Genomic DNA, 17,433 nt, shown 5'->3' with positions numbered 1-17,433 from the left:
GATAAATGCCCTACAAGTGACCTTTCCTAAGTGAACTCTACAAGGAGGCCTTACCAGAGAATGAATCCTGGATCCCACCCCTACTTCTTTATGTTCCTAGAAATACGAGATTAATAATAAAGTTGAACCTTAAGCTTTATGCAATTACCAGGCTCTGCCATCTTAACGAACCCTGTTCTAGGGCTGTGTTATTATTTTTAAAAATTAAGATTTCATAATTTATCGTTAAGGCTGGACTCCTGCCTGAGGCCTCATCCACACACAGACTGAGCCACCAGAATGTCACAAATGCCATTAAAGCCCCCTTTGCAACAAGAATAAAATACATCTGATAAAAAGAAAATAAGTCTCCACTTCCTCTTAGAATGCCTCCACGGCCCAATTGACATTCTAGTAAAGGCCCTCTGTTCAGCTTGACTGTCCCCATTACATCTGATTTAGCATCTGTGCAGTCTGTCCACCTTCCTTTTCTCTGAAGTCTCCAGGTTCTTTTGTTTCTCTTCAGAGGAAAGGTAGCCAATAACTTGGGGAAGTACAAAGTAGGTACAGAAAATAAATATTGACTTACATACACATTAGACTTTGGACAGCATCGTTGGCAGCTGTCTTGAGGTTAGAGTGTTTCTCCTTCGTTCTGCACAGAGCAGAGCCCCCTTCGAGACAGAATGCTCCATGAGGGCCAGCGTCTTCTCAGTGCTCAAGGTGCCCAGGTGGTGGGGACGGCAGCTGCTGCCTTTCTGCCTGTTCCTGGTGGGAGCCCCAGGTCCTGAGGGCATCGCCTCTCAAGAGTCCTGGAGAAAGAAGTGAAATTGTAAGACACACAATTTCTGTGTGGTCCCTGGTGGTGCAGTGGGTGAAATGTTGGGCTGGTAATTGAAAGGTCAGCGGTTTGAACCCATCAGCTGCTCCTTGGAAGAAAGATGAGGCTGTTTCCGTAAAGCCAGATAGCCTTGGAAATTTTATGGGGTAGTTTTACTCTGGCCTGTAGGATCATTGAGGCAAAATCCATTCAGTGGTTGGGTTTTGGTTTGGTCCTGCTCTTAGAATCCCTGCGTGGCACAAACAGTTAAGTGCTGGACTATTAACTAAAAGGTTGACGGTTCAAACCTACTCAGAGAGGCTTCAGAATATAAAAGGCCTGGTGATACAATGGTTAAGAGTTTTGCTGCTAACCAATAGGTTGGCAGTTCGAACACACCCAAGCACTTCCCAAGAGAATGATACAGCAGTCTGCTTGGAAGCCCTGCGGGGTTGCTAAGAGTTGGCAGGGCTCGACAGCAGTGGGCTTGCTGTTCGGCTTTAGATCTGCTTCACACAGCAGCACATGTAAGGCTGCCCTGACTCAATCGATTGGGTGCCAACTGCTTTGGTTTTAGTTTGGTCCTGCTCTTTCCCTAGACATCCTAATCCGCCCCCTGCTGGATCCAAGACTCTCGCTGGTACCCTTCAGGTCCCCGCTCTGGCCTTAGGAAGTTAGCCTCTGCCCACGGCTCCACCTGGAACCACCATCTGGTTCTATTCTAGAACCACAGCATGGCCCCTCCAGAAAGCTCAGCTATGCCCGCCTGGACAAGCAGTGGGGCCTCACCTCCAAAGCCTAGTCTCCGGTCACTTTTCCAGGTGCTCAGACCCAATACCTTTCCCCCGCAAGCCACATGCCATCGATCCATTGGGCCTCCTAAACAAAACCCCACTTCAGTCACATGTCACCAGCCTGACCCGTATTCCCAACGTGCTGACCCCGTGAAGAGCTAGTCAGTTCTCATCTCTAGTACTCCAAGGGCTCCCACTGGGCTCTGTGCCCAAATGCGGTTCTTACACGAGTCTCAAGGCCCTGCTTGACTGGCCAGTCACCTTTCTGACTTGGGCTCCTGTTTCCCGCAGCTACCTCCCCTCCAGCCACACACACAGGCAGCCTCCCCATGGGGGCTTGGCTCTTGCTCTTCCCTCCCACCCCATCTACTACCTGTAGTACTTACCTTGTTCATCATCTGGCTTCCCCACTAGAATGCTAGCTCCACGTAGGTAGAGCTCCTTACTGTTTGGTTAATTGCTGTGCCCCAGAAATGCCTAGGGTGTCTGAGGCACTCAGTAAATGTTTCATGAGTGGATGAATACACAACTTCCACTGAATAAATGCCCACAAACCTACCTTTGCTGAGGACTTGAGACCTGGCAGGACTCAGACCACCCACACACACACACACCGCCCCGCCAGCCCACTCAAGCAGAGCGAGAATCCCACTTACGGTTCCCACAGTGGGGGCCATCCCAGCCCTCATGGCACGCACAGCGATAGCTGCCATTCTGCAGGACGCAGGCACCCTCGTTCATACACGGGTTGGGCTTGCACAGGTTGACTGGCCGCTTGGCCTCTGCAACAGAGCAAATATCCATTGGGTCAGTCCCGAAGACCCTCGCTCTAACTAAGCCCAGACAGATGAAAGGTCACTGGACTAAGTGACTTGCATGCCTTAGTGTCTCCCTGGGCCCTAAAGCAACAATAGTTGGTGGTACAGATTACACACTTGGGCTACAAGACCCCACACCCCCAGGTGCCTTTCCCACAGGTGTATGGAGACGTATTCTCTTGGATGTATGTGAGGGACCATGCTCACTGTAGTCATGGCCTTTTTTTTTTTTTTAAAGGGAAGAAAGGAGGCCACCCATAAAAGCAGCCTTGGAGCTAGGCAGGCCGCTCTACATTTTGCACCCATCTGTCACTAACTCTCTGGGTCTACCACTTAACTCTTGAGCAATTTGTGGGTGTCCCAAGGGTAAATGTCTTCTGCTTAAGTGGAACACGTGAATCCTCAACTTGAGGAGACGTGTTTTACCCACATTCTCTGCACCTTCAACGTCAAACAGGAATGCCTTGGTCTGCACAGGAGGTCATGGGAGCACAGCATTGAGCAGAAACCTTGGCAGATGGGAACTGCCGCTGCCAAGAGGAAGAGCCGCTGTCCTGGTGAGGACAGAGGCAGCCCTGAAGGGCGTGGACCGTCTACTCACCTCCACAGATCCAGTCGATAAGCACGTCCTGATGGTATCGCAGGTCTCCGTAAGCCGCCACATGGATCAGGGCATCTCTGGGGCCAGCAAGCCTCCGCAAAGCCTCCCTCAGGACGGGCCCCACGCCCACCACCAACACGGAGACGCCGTTGTTCCTCAGCTTCTGGGCAGGGACGGCTGCATCCTCGGCACCCCGCCCACCGGTGAGCACCACCACGGCCTTGGGCACCCCTGGCCGGGCACCTCTCTGGATGGTCATCACCTTGTCATGGATGTGCAGCAGGGCCATGCCAGCCGAGCCCACCCCACCCAGGTAGGGGGCCTGGCTCACGGCCCGCAGCACAGCAGCACGGGTGGGATGCGTGTCCAGTCCGAAGGCTGTCTGGACCAAGCCGCCATACACCACCAGGCCAAGCTGTGTCACATCGGGGTTCACATCGAAGTGGAGGACGCTGTTTCTCACGAAGCTCTGCACCTGAGCGAAGTTCTCTGGCCCCACGGAGGCTGAAGCATCCAACATGAAAACCAGGTCCAACGACTGGGCCTGGCAGCCTGTAGGTCAGGCAGAGTGTGAACCTCCGTAGGCAGGGAATAGGGTGGACACAGCCCAGGTCACCTAATCGCCATCTGTCCAATGCAGTGGCCCTCCTCCTCACCATGGTCCCTTAGTCATAGTGCGCCACTCCCTAGAACACCAGCATGTGAGGGCCCAGCTAGATGACTTTTCCCAGCCTCCCTTGCAGCTAGCTGTAGCCCCATGTCTAAGATTGATCCAATGGAACATGATCTGAAATAGCTACAACTTCAAGTTACATCTTCAAAAAGGAAGCTGTGGTTCCTCAAAGGCCTAACCTTGGAATCACCACATGGCCCAGTAATTCCACTCCTACCTAGAATGCTGGGACTCAAAACAGATGCTTGTATACCAGTGTTTGTTACAGCATGACTCACGGTGGCCAATTAATAATCAACAGCAGCAGCTAAAGTCTTCAAAGACTTCTGATGTGGCTCTGGAGGATCAGCACAGGACTGCGAACCATACAAGGTCAGCAGTTCAAATCTACTAGTTGCTCCTCGGGAACCCCATATAGGGTCATGATGAGTCAAAACCAACTCGACAGCCCTTAACAACAGTCTTCTAAGTGCTTACTATGTGCATGCATGCTGCTGCTAAGGCTGTCGAGTCAGTTCCTACTCATAGTGATTCTTCATAAGGTTTCTGAAGCTTTAAAAATCTTCACGGGAGTAGAAAGCCTCATATGTCTCCCGTAGAGTGGGTGGCAGGCTCGAACCATAGACCTTGTACTTTGCAGTCCAGCACTTCTCCTATGGAGCCAGTGCGCGCCCACTATGCGCATAAGGTATACAAAGTTAGTTACTGTTTACCTTAATCCTCTCAAAGAACCTTTCAGGAGATGCTATTACTTGTCCCATTTCACAGACACGTAAACTACAAAGTCACTCATCATGTGACTAGTACCTAAAAGTCTGGGATTGGTTTTAGCCCCTGGCCCAGACCCTGGGAGAGAAGAATGGGTAAGGGCTTATGACTCACCCACCCACAGACCAGGCCGGGGTCAGGTCCTCTTGCCTGAACCTCACCTGGACGCTGTTGGCTGCAGAGCATCCTCTGCAGCTCGGGGATCTTCTGGAACAGGTCCTGGGGGTCAGCGTAGACCACCACGTGCTTCGGGCTGCCCGTGATTTCCTCCAGCTCCTCCCGCACAGCCTCGCTGCCCACGCCAAGCAGGAGTAGCTCTCGAGCCTGTGCCTGGAACGCCACACCGGCCACCTCATCCTGGGACCGTGCGTTGGTGAGCAGGACAACCACTCTGCGTGGACGGTCCTGGCCTGTCCTGGCCACACTCCCAAAACCATGCTCTGCCACCTGCCGCAAGGCGCTGCCTGTCAGGGTGGGGCCTCCACTGAAGGGGATGTCATCAAGCCTCCGCACCAGGTCAGGCACATCCTGGTACTCCCCCACGGGCACCGCCACCACCACCTCCCGGCTGTAGTGGGCCACACCCACGCGGGCCCGAGAGTCCTCGTCCAGCACAGTCTGCACAAACCGCCTGACGAAGGCTCTCGCCCGCAAAAAGCCTGTCCAAGTGGTGCCCGCCGAGGTGTCCAGCAGAAACAGGACATCGATTCTGCACTCCAGGCTGAGTTTCGGAGCTGTAAGAGACACATCAACCACCAGTGTCCTGCGCGTCCCTTAGAGCACCTGAGACATCCTACCCCTGCCCCTGCCACAAAGTGACAAAACTAGACACGGAGTCTCTCCTGGACCTCAAAGGTCTCCATCCAACCACCTTTCAGAAAGTTTATGTTTTTTGTTTCCTATATGGTTAAGTGATTTTTCGCACCTGTTTGAGAAACCTCTGTCCACCTCAAGATCGTGAGTCTATTCTACATTGTCTTCTACATGCTTCTTGGCTTTGCCTTTAGCACTATGTTCCAAGTAGAAGGGATTTTTGTGTGGGGTGTGAGGTAGAAGTTGGCGGTAACCCCATGCGGCAGAGGAGATTGCCTCCCAGGGATTTCCTAGCTGTAACCTTTACAGGAGCAGAGCATCAGATCTTTCTCCCCAGAACCACTGATGAGTCTGAACCAGCAACCTTTCAGTTAGCAGCCAAGCATTGAACCGTTATGCCACCAGGCTCCTTGACTTAAGGGGTGTGGTTTATTTTTTACCACTTGGAACAACGGACCCTGCCCCACATGTTAACAATATGCTGTCGTAAGCCCCTACTATTTTGCACCCTTGGTGTGGCACTGTGGGCTAATGCATCAGACTGCAAAGTCATTTGAACTACAAGGTCGGCGGTTCAAGCTCACCAGCTGTTCCTTGGAAACCCTATACAGGGTCCCTATGGGTCATAATTGACTCAACAGCACTTAACAACAACAACATCATGTTGCACCTCAGTGTCAAGAAAACAAGAATCCTCACCACTGGACCAATAACATCATGATAAATGGAGAAAAGTTGTCAAACTTCATTTTGCTTGGATCCACTACCAACATTCATGGAATGTAGCAGAAATCAAAAAATCAAATAATATATTGCAATAGGCAAATATACTGCACAGAACCACTTTAAAGTGTTGAAGGAGCTAACATGTCAGTCTGTGCCTGACCCAAGCTGTGGTATTTTCAACAGCCTCATAATGCCTATGAAAGCTGGACACTGAATAAGGAAGACTGTAGAAGAATTAATGCATCTGAGTTCTGGTGTTGGAGAAGTATATTAAAGTACCATGGACTGCCAGAAGAAACAAATCTGTGTTGGAAGAAGTACAGCCAGAATGTTCCTTAGAAGCCAGGATGGCAAGACTTTGTTTCTCATACTTCGGATATATTACCAAAGAGGGACCAGTCCTTGCAGAAGGACATCATGCTACACTGAGTAGAGGGTCAATGAAAAACAGGAAGACCCCAACAAGATGGATGGACAACAGCGCTGGGCTCAAGCTTTACAACTTGTGTGAGGCTGCGGCAGGACCAGGCAGTGTTGTGTTCTGTTGTGCAGAAACTTACAATGAGTCAGAACCAAGTCGATGGCATCCAACAACAACACAACATGTATCAAGAATTGTTCTAAGCATTTTATACACATGATCATATTTAAAACTCTCATGGCCCCATGGGGTAACACCTATTGTAATCTTCATCTCAGACCATTAGAACCAGTGGAGTTTGGGATTCCTTATTTCTCTTCCATGGAAGAACAGACAGAACATTGCCCAGGACTTGGCCCCAAAGCCGGAATTCCCACTGGGCTCAGTGATGCACAGACAGCAAGCAATGGTCAGTCTACAGCTGATGGCACCATCCTTCCCAGAGCCCTATCAACGACATTATTTACCTGGGGCACTTTGAGACCGCACCCTGTGGAAGTCCTATTAATGCTGTCTTTAGAAAGAAGGTGGCTCTAACATTCAGTGGCTGGTTTCTACCCAGTGACTTCAAGTGTGGGAGACAATAAGGGGGAGCCCAAGCTCTACCCATTCTCCAACGTTCTCTCTCAGCAGCCCCTGCGTACTTACCACAGTTGGCTTCTCCTACAAAGGCCAGCGGGCAGACGCAGTGGTACTCGTGAGGACCTTCCGGAACACACATGCCTCCGTTCTGGCAGGGCTCAGCATCACAGGGCCCTTCCGGAGGGAGAGAAGCTCATTAGTCCAGCAGGTCAGCACAGAGGAGGTGAAGGGCCTGCAGCTGGCCCTGCCAACCTCTGCCTCCCCTCTGCAGTCTGTCTGAAACACACCTAGAGCAAAGAGGGAAATAACTGACCAGCACATAAAGGAGGGGCTGAGCGTGCCTCTGCCAGAGGACACTGTTATGGGCTGAATTGTGCCCCTTGCCCCCAAATCTCTGTTGGAGTCCTAATCCGTATGCCCATAAGCGTGCTTTAATGTAATCTCTAAGGTAAACTCATCTGTCAAGTTTGTCATGCTGTGGTGGCTTTGTGTTGCTGTGATGCTGGGAGCTAAGACACCAGTATGTGAAATACCAGCAGGGTCACACATGGTGAAGAGCTTTCAGGTAAGCTTCCAGACTAAGACAGACTAGGAAGGAGAGGCCAACTACTTCTGAAGGTTTAGCCACTGAAAACCTTATGACTAGCAGCAAAACCTTGTCAGATACAGAATCAGACGATGAAAACCTGGTGAAGATCCCCAGAATATTGTCAGATACAGTGCCAGGTTGGAAGGCAGTCAAAATGCAACTGGGAAAGAGCTGCCTCCTCAAGGGAGAGCTGACAGTGATGATGTGAATGGAGTAAAGGGTTCCGGGACCTTCATTGGCTGATGGGGCACAACTCAAAATGAGGAGAAACAGCTGCAAACATCCATTAATAATCAGAACATGGAATGTACCAACTACGAATTAGGAACATTAGAATTTGTAAAAAAAATTAAATGGAGTGCACAAAGAATCATATTCTAGGTATTAGCTGACATGGACTGGTATTGACCATTATGAACCAGAAAGTCACGTGGTTTACTATGCTGGGAATGACAAGTTGTAAGGAATGGATCGCATGCATCGTCAAAAAGAACAAGATCTATCATCAGGTACAATGTTGTCTGTGATAGAACAATATCCTTATGCCTACAGGTTGTAGTTGTTAGGTACCATCAACCCAGTTTCGACTCACAGCGGCCCTATGCAAAACAGAACAAAACACTGCCCAGTCTTGCACCATCTTCACAATCATTGTTAAGCTTGAGCCTGCTGCTGGTGCCACTGGGCCAGTCCATCTTGTTGGGGTTCTTCCTCGTTTTCGCTGACCGACCCTCCACTTTACCCAGCATGATGTCCTTCTCCAGGGATTGGCCTTTCCTGATCCTATGTCTGAAGTATGAAAGACAATCTTGCCATCCTGGCTTTGAAGGAGCACTCTGGCTGTACTTCTTCCAACACAGATTGGTTTGTTCTTCTGGCAGTCCATGGGACTTTCAATATTCTCCTCTAACACCATAATTCAAATGTATCAATTATGGTCTTTTACAGACTTCCTTATTATTGTCCAACTTTCACAAGCTTATCAAGCTACAAGGAAGACCAGTTAATACCACTATTACTTAAATATATGCACCAACCACTAAAGCCAGTGATGATGAAACTGAAGGACTGTACCAACTTCTTCCATCTGAAATTGATCAAACATGCAATCAAGATGCATTGATAATAACTGGTGGTTAGAATGCTAAAGTTTCAAACAGAAGAGGAAGGATTAGTAGTTGGAAAATATGGCCTTGGTGATAGAAATGATGCTGGAGATCACATGATAGAATTTTGTAAGACCCATGACTTACTCATTGCAACTACCGTTTGTAAACAATATAAAGGGAGATTATGCACATGGACCTTGCCATATGGAATATACAAGAATCAAACTGATTACATCTTTGGGAAGAGACAGTGAAAAAGCTCAATATCGTTAGCCAAAACAAGGCCAGGTGCACACTCTGGAACGGAACACCAGTTGCTTATATGCAAATTCAGGCTGAAGCTGAAGAAAATTAAAACAAGTCCACCAGAGACAAAACATGACCTTGAATGTATCCCACCTGAATTTAGAAACCATGTCAAGAATATATTTCATGTATTAAACACTAATAACCGAAAACTAGAAGAGTTGTAGGAAGATATAAAGAGCATCATCATTCAGGAGGGAAGCAAAAGATCATTAAAGAGACAGAAATGAAAGAACCAAAAGAGATGTCAGAAAAAGCCTCTGCAACTTGCTCTTGAGCGCAGAGAAGCTAAAGTGAATGGGAGAAATGAGTATGTAAAAGAGCAGAACAGAAGTTTTCAAAGGGCAATTTGAGAAGACCAACCCAAGTATTATAATGAAACACACAAAAACCTGGAGTTAGAAAGTCAAAAGGGAAGAATATGCTCAGCATTTCCCAAGCTGAAAGAACTGAAGAAAAAATTCAAGTCTGATGTTGCAATATTATGGGCAAAACACTGAATGATGCAGAAAGTATCAAAAAAAAAAAAGATAGAAGGGATGAATATACAGAATCACTGTAATCAAAAGAAATAATGGTTAAATATTAAACCATTTCAAGAGATAACATATGATCAAGAAGCGATGGAGCTGAAGGAAGGTGTACAAGCTGCACTGAAGGCACTGGCAGAAAACTAGGCTCAGGAATTGACAGAATGCACACTGAAATCTGTCAACACACTGGTGTGGTATTGGAGGCGCTCACTCATCTAGGCCAGGATTTTGTAAGACAGCTTCGTGGCCAGCCAATTAGAAGAGATCCATTATTTGTACCCATTCCAAAGAGAGGTGACCCAACAGAATGCAGAAATCATTGAACCATATCATAAAATATCACATGCAAGTAAAACTTTGCTGGAGATAATTTTTAAATGGTTGCAACAGTACATCAACAGGGAACTTCCAGAAATCCAAACTGGATTCAGAAGAGGACGTGGAACTAGGGGATATCACTGCTGATGTCAGATGGATCTTGGCTGAAAACAGAAAGTATCAGAAAGAAATTCAGTTGCATTTATTGACTACAAAAAGGCTTTTGATTGTGTGGATCATGACAAACTATGGATAACATTATGAAGAATGGGTATTCCAGAACATTTCATTGTGTTCATGAGGAACCTGCTCATAGACCAAGAGGCCACTGTTAAAACTGTTAGATACTGAATGGTTTAAAATCAGGAAAGGTGTGCGACAGGGTTGTATCCTTTCACCATACTTATTCCATATGTATGCTGAGCAAATAACCCAAGAAGCTGGATAATATGAAGAAGAATGTGGCATCGTAATTGGAGGAAAACTCATTAACAATCTGCAACACGCAGATGAGACAATCTCACTTCCTGGAAGCAGAGGGCTTAAAACAGTTACTGATGAAGATCAGAGATGAATAGTCTTTTGTAAAGGATTGAACCTTGATGTAAAGAAAGCAAACATTCCCACAATTGGACCAATAAATAACATCGTGATAAACTGAAAAAATACTGATATTCTCAAAGACTTCATTTTGCTTGAGTCCACCATCAACACTCATGGACGCAGCAGTCAAGAAACCAAACGACACACTACATTAGGCAAATCGGCTGCACAAGACCTCTTTAAAAAAGTGTTCAAGAGCAAAGAAGTCAGTTTGAGAACTAAGGTGCACCTGACCCAAGTCATATTTTCAATCGCCTCATATGCATATGAAAGATGAACAATGAATAAGAAAGACTGTAGAAGAATACATGCATTTTAAATACGGTTTTGGAGGAGACTATTAAAAGTACCATGAAATGTCAAAAAGAATAAACAGATATGTGTTGGAAGAAGTACAGCCAGAGTGCTCATTAGAAGTTGGGATGGCCAGACTTCATCTCTATACTTCGGACCTGTTATCTGGAGGGACCAGTCCCTGGAGGACGTCGTGCAGGTGTTTACAACATGTATTTGGGGGGACACCAATCCATAACAAGTTCCTTAAGAGGTCATACGATATATGTTTTGGGTGGAAAGTGTAAATTATGGGTAATGTCTACTCAAAGTCATTTTATTGAGGAAATCACAGCCCTGTGAACTGTCAGTTCAACGCCAGCCTGCAGCCACAACTGGAGCTCCTTATCCATTTTCTCATCTACAAAAGACAGACAGACCCTGTGTCTCCTCTCTCACGGCTGCAGAGAGCAAGCGCGTCTTCCCGAGTTTATGTGTTATGTATTCAAGGGGCCTGACAGGCTGCCAAGTGTGAGGATGGCTGGAGCTGGCAGTTTCTGCTCTTTTTGCTTACAAATGCTAATCTAATGCTTGGTTGTGATGGACTGTGATTTAAGTGTGTGCTTCTCAAAGGAAGGCGCTACTGCAGCTGGCTCTGGGCCCCTGGAAATCAACCATGGGGTGGCACAGTAACTAGGCAGCTACTGCAGTCCCGGTAGGGCAAGCACTGGACTGTAAGGTCAGTTTGAACTCCAACCATTCCTTGGATACCCTATACAGGGTCGCTATGGGTCAGAAACGAACGACTCAATGGCACTAATATATGCCAGGTACAAGCTCATTTCACTGTGGTAACAGCCTAATCCAGTGTTCTATAAAAAGCTCATTTAGCAGATGAAGAAACAGAAACTCACTGAAAGAATTAACGTGCCAAAGGTCAGAGCCTGGACTCACAGGCAGACCACTCTGGCTCCCACACCACAAGTCCTCAAACTGAGCAGGAACAGGCTTCCTTTCAGTTTCTAGTATATTTCAGGGGCCAGTGATACTGAAGCTGTGGAAACAGACACCACATGCTAGACACCACCACCCTGGCTGCATGGGGAGCCCATCGGCTCTGCTTACAGCAGCAGCACAACACTGGACTGAGGCGGGTCAGTGGGCAGCACTGACCGAGGCATGGAGCAGGGAGGCCACAGTCACATACACAAGTCTCACGTGTGGAGGTTTAGTGCTGACAAGGCACTTTTGGAAGCCTCACTAAACTCCCATGTGTGAGACTTGCTATGATGGAAACCAGGAAACAGGATTCCGGACAGAGGGCACACATTATGCCCATTTCACAGAGGAGCAAACGAAAGCTCAGGTCGCTTGTCCCAAGTTCAGTGCTGGACTGAGGTTTTCTGCCTGCGGGACAGACAGCCTTCACTACCACTCAGCAATGCAAGGGGCATCATTCTGAAGTCCCCACTCCATGTTTAATGGGAAATACTGTGAAACAAGTGAGGTAACAGAGTGGTGTAAACACACTCCATTGCCATGGAGACAGAGTTAAATGCCCCGCCCTCGTTCCTGGCAGTCCTGGCCCATCTCTGCCCAGGACTTTGTGCCAAAGCCCCTTTACATACCTGGGCAGGTGGTCCTGTAGCAGGTGGCACGGTGGCTCAAGAACACTCTCCTCTTGCTATAATCAAAGGGAAGAACATGGGGGAGATCAGAGGCTTACAAGAAGGGCAGACACATGGAGATATTTTTTTAATCAACAGTAGCATCTGATACAAAATTCCAGTGCAGGAGAAGGTCAAGAGAAACCCCTTCAGAATGATATTCCTTCTTGACTCTACCCCCACTTCTGTCTTTACAGAGAATAGAGACTATTTCAAACTACTTAGAGACAATTAAAAAGTAAAAGCTAGGTCAGCTATCAAAGTGCTGACGTGCTCAGCTGCCAACCAGGCTTGGTGATCTACTCCCACGGAGCAGTTCTACTTGGTCCTATAGGATTGGGAATCGATTGGCAGGCAGGGGGATTATAATAATGGAGAAGTCTGTGCTCAAAACTCCAAATGGTGGGAACATCTTGCTTTCTGGGGCCAGCACAATGTGTCGGAGGGTAAAACACTAAGAATTAGATAAGTAGATTCTGGTTTTATCCCCCAAGGAAAATTAGTTCCCTCTCTTCTAAACAACTCTAGCTGTACTTTTCAGCAGCCTTCATGGGGGTTTGGGACCTAAGTGAAGGGAACCAAGTGGCCAGGACCCAGGCTTCCTCATCATCCCAAATGCTCCTATCTGGTCTGACCAGCAAGTGTCCCTATGAAGTTCCACTGCTCAAAGGGATTACAGACCGTTCAATTCACCTTCCCAGGTTTGTGTGCATGCTACCAGTCTGTAATTAACAGCCACCACTGATCCTGGGTGGTCTACATGTACCAGGTATCCCCCTTGTTACCTCAAATCCATAGCTACCTTCATCCTGTGGATGGAAAACAGCTTCAAAGGATGACTTAGGCTCCCCAAGTCACACTGCTACTAGAAGACTGTAGAGCTGGGATCCAGACACCTATTACCTGACCCCAAAGCCCCTACCCTCATGACAGGCCCTGTTGTCACTGGGAGGCCCCAGGTTCCTCTTGGTTAACAACAGCTCCAGGAATGGCCTCACCGAAGCAGACTCCTACCCTTGGACTAGAGCCAACAAAGTTCTCCCAAGAGGTTTCTACCTACCAGGTCCCACCTGCTGCTCTCCCAGGGTGTGGACTGGGCTCAGGGTCTTCCTGGGGTAAAACGTCCACTTGGCATAAAAGCCATGTCAAGTAAGAATTCAACTAGTTGCTGGAACAAAAGGTTTACCCATCTGTCAGCTCATTAAGGAGAAATCTTCCCTTGCTGTGTGTCACTGCAGGATAATGTACTGGGCTGCAAGGTCAGTTTGAACCTCAAGGTCAATGGTTCAAACTCACCAGCTGCTCCTCAGAAGCCCCATACAGGGTCCATATGAGCTGGAACAATTCCATAGCACTTAACAACAGCAGTAACTTTGAATCTTAATGAGCTCAGAAAAAAAACCCCAAGTCCCAGTAGAAAGCGCTCCCTTACCCACCCAGCCCTGAGCCTGGATGGGTGCTAAGGGTGGATGTTGCCTCCAGGCCACATTCTCTGCAAGGCCTTCCCTGGCCTCCAACCGCTCCCCTCTGCTGGGAGCACACTGCCCCCGCCCGCCCCCTGCCATGCATTCTTCACTCTCCATGCCGACCTGCTGTTCACTGCCTACCTCCCTGCCTGACCCCTCGGGGGTCAGCCCCAGAGCAAGTTTGTTCACTTAGATCCAAAACCTCTCAATCTCCAGGTCCTGGGACAGCATAAAGGACCCCTAAGTGAGAATTTCTTGAATGGGCATCTGATACGCAGGCATCGTTCTAGAAACCTGTAGGATAAGCACTGGACCTCAAGGTTGCTTTGAACTGAAAGGTCAGTAGGTTCTAATCCACCAGCTGCTCCTTGGAAACCTTATACAGGGTCACTAGGAATTAGAACCACTCAACAACATACCTTTACTCAGTGTTCACAGTGCCCCTATAAGGAGTTGTCTCCCTGAGCACCCAGGGTGGGTGCTGACAGCTGCTGACACTGAGGTGCTCAGATCCCTGCCTTTTCCCAGGTCTCCCCTGATCCCGGTCACATGATCTATAAGAGCTGTTCTCCCTGCAGAGCATGTCACGTTGGGGGCATCTTAGCTCCCCGCACTCCAGCCACAGCCTTGCAGACCCACCTGTGGAAGGGACAGCGCGAGGCCAGCACAGCATTGGTCCGGGGCCAGCCTCTCCAGCACAGAGCGTTGCTGTCATGCTCACTGACCGTCTCCAGCACCTTACGTTCACAGGGGTGGGGCTCCACCTGGCAGTCTGTGCAGGAGAAGATGGGGTCACACCTTGGTCTCTGCCAGCTCCCCTGGGGCAACACTCTACCTGCAGCTCTGCTATCTCGGCTCTTGGGGGGTGTGTGTGGGGTGGGGTGGGAGTGTGTGCGCACACACCTGCTCAGCCCATTCAGCTGGGGCTCCAGGCTCAGAGAAGCTGCTCTCCTTCAGCCACCTCCCACCCACCTTTCCCACCAGATGTGCAGCACATGTTCATTCTGTATAATGAGGGACCCTGACCAAGACACGAAGGCCCAAAGTCTCCTCACTCACCCAGGCCCTGTACTCACCAAGGGGAGTGTTTGGAGTCCTTTCCTCCGAGCTGGGCCCTATACCCCCACGGACACATATGGTCAAGACTCCCAGCTGAGAACCCACTGAGCCCAATATAAGGGGCAGGGGAAGGAATGAACAAATAGATACAAAAAAGCAGTCCTACCATCCTCCTCCCCTGTTTCTCTCCTGGGTGGGGGGGGTCCCTGCTCCCCCACATCCTAATTCCCACCCTCCAACTTAGAGGGTCTTACCTGGTAGAGCCACGGTGCATACAGCGGCACTGCCGAGGGTGCTGAGGAGGCCGTTGGTGGCGTCCTCCACCTGCTCTGCAAACAGCACATGCCGGTCCTGGGGCTCGCTGGCCAGCGTCTGCAGCTCCTCCCACCTGCCCCAGCCCCGCCCACCATAAGTTACAAAGCTGGAAGGCTCCACCCACCCTCCTCCCAGAACATGGGCTCCTTGTGCACCACCCACCACGTGGCCCAGAGGTCTCCTGGCTACAATGTGACCACTGAGGACACAGGTATGGACCAAAAGGGCCTCAAGGCAGCCCAGGGGTCCTGGGTGGTAACCTGTGCATACTGGAATGAGTCGACTCAACACCTCCGACTCTTCCTTGAGACCTGGTCCTAACACATTCACTTGTCTGGTTTTGTAGCCCATGAGGAAGAGGAACACATTCATCCGAAAGGACATGAAAGATAGGGACCTCCAAATGGCAGTTAAGAGCAAGCTAGGGCAGCTCACCACAGAGAAAAGGTGGACTGGTGTTGACCAAAACCCTGGGCACCATCCTCACTTCTCTGATACACCCTGCAACCAATTTGTCACTGCTCTGCCCTCACCACATACCTCAAGTCCAGCCTCTCCTCCCCGGCCATAAGCCACCACTCTCTCCCATGGGAGCTTCCCCAGAGCCTAACTGGTCTCTCCACTTCCCTTCTTGCCCTTACCCCTCGGCCCCACCATCAGTATGAGCTTCTAAAAGTATAAGTCAATTCACATCACCCTCTGGCTCCGAACCCTCCAAACTCTCCCCACCTGACCCCCAGAGACTCCAAGGTCTTTCCCATAATGCATACAGTGGCCATGATCTGGCTCCTGTCCACCCCCACCAAGCCACACATATTATGAGTTTCTAGTTTTGTCTAAACAACATTTAACTTTCTGACATTGCAACCAAATGGTCAGACAAAACCAAAGACAATACATTCTCATGACTTCAAAGGCCTGGGGGTCACGGTACACAGAAGCCAAAATGGCAGAGTGAAGAAAAGGCCAGATCCCCTCTCTTCCCTTGGTGTGGCCTCTCTTGGCTGTGCATAGTTCCCAGCACAGAATGCTGACTCAGAATGGCACAACAAAGCATCTTACCTGGGAAACTGGACGCCCACGGCAAACACAGTGATGCCCCTCTCCTTCAGCTGCTTGGCCGGCAGAGCAACGTGCCCCTGGGACTTCCCATCAGTGACTACGACAAGAAGCTGGGGCACTGACTCATTCCTGCCCCCTGGGAACCCTTTGCGCAGAAGGTGTTTCAAAGCCAGGCCCGTCTCTGTGCTTCCACCTCTGAGGGCACCGGAAAGAAGGAAGAAGAGTCAGTGGCCAGAGAGGTAGAGCTGGGAGGGGTGTCCACGAGGGTGAATAGTGACCACACAGAGGCTCACACTGTCCTCTGAACCTGTGAACATGACTTATTTGGAAAAAGTCTTTGGAGGTGTGACTCAGTGAAGGGTCTTGAGATCAAGAGCTGACCTGGGTTATCTGGGTGGGTCCTATTTCCAATGGCAAGTATCCTTAGAAGAGACACATGAAGAAGACACAAGAAGGAGACAACGGAAAGAGGCAGAGAGTGGAGGGACACAGCCACAAGCCCAGGAATGCTGGGGCAGCCAACAGAAGTTGGAAGAGGCAAAAAATCACTTTTCCTCTTTAGGAAGCATGTTGTTGTTGTTGTTAAGTGCCGCCGAGTCGAATCCAACCCATAGCAACCCTGTATAGGGTTTCCAAGGAGCAGCTGGTGAGTTTGAACCGCTGACCTTGCAGTTCAAATGGTTTCACAGTCTGGCGCATTAACCCACAGCACCACACCAGGATGATGATGATAAGTGCCGTCGAGTCGATTCCGACCCATAACAACTCTGTATAATAAGGCTTCCAAGGAGCAGCTGGTGAGCTTGAACCACCGACCCTGCAGTTCAAATGACTTTGCAGTCTGACGCATAAGCCCACAGCACCACACCCCCACACCAGGAAAGCCCTGCTCAATTTTGGATTTCTAACCCCCAGAGCCCTGAGACATTTCAGAACCCCAAGAGAACAATGAAGCCACCGTGTTTGTGATCACTGGTTAGGGCAGCCCTAGGAAACTTGGGTAGTGGTGGGGGGAGACATTGCCATCAATTCTGACTCACGGCAGCTCCATGTATATCAAAGTAGAACTGTGCCCCATAGAGTTTTCAATGGCCGGTTTTTCAGAAGTAGATCACCAGAACTTTCTTACGAGCCATCT

The 17,433-nt window shown here is 49.2% G+C and overlaps 1 protein-coding gene across 1 annotated transcript in view; it reads right to left on the bottom strand.

Annotated features, from left to right (window-relative positions):
• Positions 1 to 690: 690 nt before the first annotated feature.
• VWA2 (von Willebrand factor A domain containing 2) overlaps positions 691 to 17,433 on the bottom strand; it is a 40,212-nt gene continuing 23,469 nt past the window's right edge. Inside the window, exons 5-13 of the mRNA XM_006831488.1 lie at positions 16,296 to 16,490; positions 15,173 to 15,306; positions 14,495 to 14,631; positions 12,355 to 12,406; positions 7,062 to 7,169; positions 4,615 to 5,187; positions 3,013 to 3,564; positions 2,250 to 2,375; positions 691 to 791 (exon numbers count right to left, since the gene is read on the bottom strand). Coding sequence (XP_006831551.1) covers positions 691 to 791; positions 2,250 to 2,375; positions 3,013 to 3,564; positions 4,615 to 5,187; positions 7,062 to 7,169; positions 12,355 to 12,406; positions 14,495 to 14,631; positions 15,173 to 15,306; positions 16,296 to 16,490 — 1,978 coding nt within the window. The remainder of the gene's footprint in view (positions 792 to 2,249; positions 2,376 to 3,012; positions 3,565 to 4,614; positions 5,188 to 7,061; positions 7,170 to 12,354; positions 12,407 to 14,494; positions 14,632 to 15,172; positions 15,307 to 16,295; positions 16,491 to 17,433) is intronic.

The sequence above is a fragment of the Chrysochloris asiatica genome, unplaced genomic scaffold (genome assembly GCF_000296735.1).
Source record: "Chrysochloris asiatica unplaced genomic scaffold, ChrAsi1.0 scaffold00003, whole genome shotgun sequence".
In the NCBI taxonomy this organism is placed as follows: domain Eukaryota; kingdom Metazoa; phylum Chordata; class Mammalia; order Afrosoricida; family Chrysochloridae; genus Chrysochloris; species Chrysochloris asiatica.
This window is presented reverse-complemented; position numbering and strand designations above follow the sequence as displayed.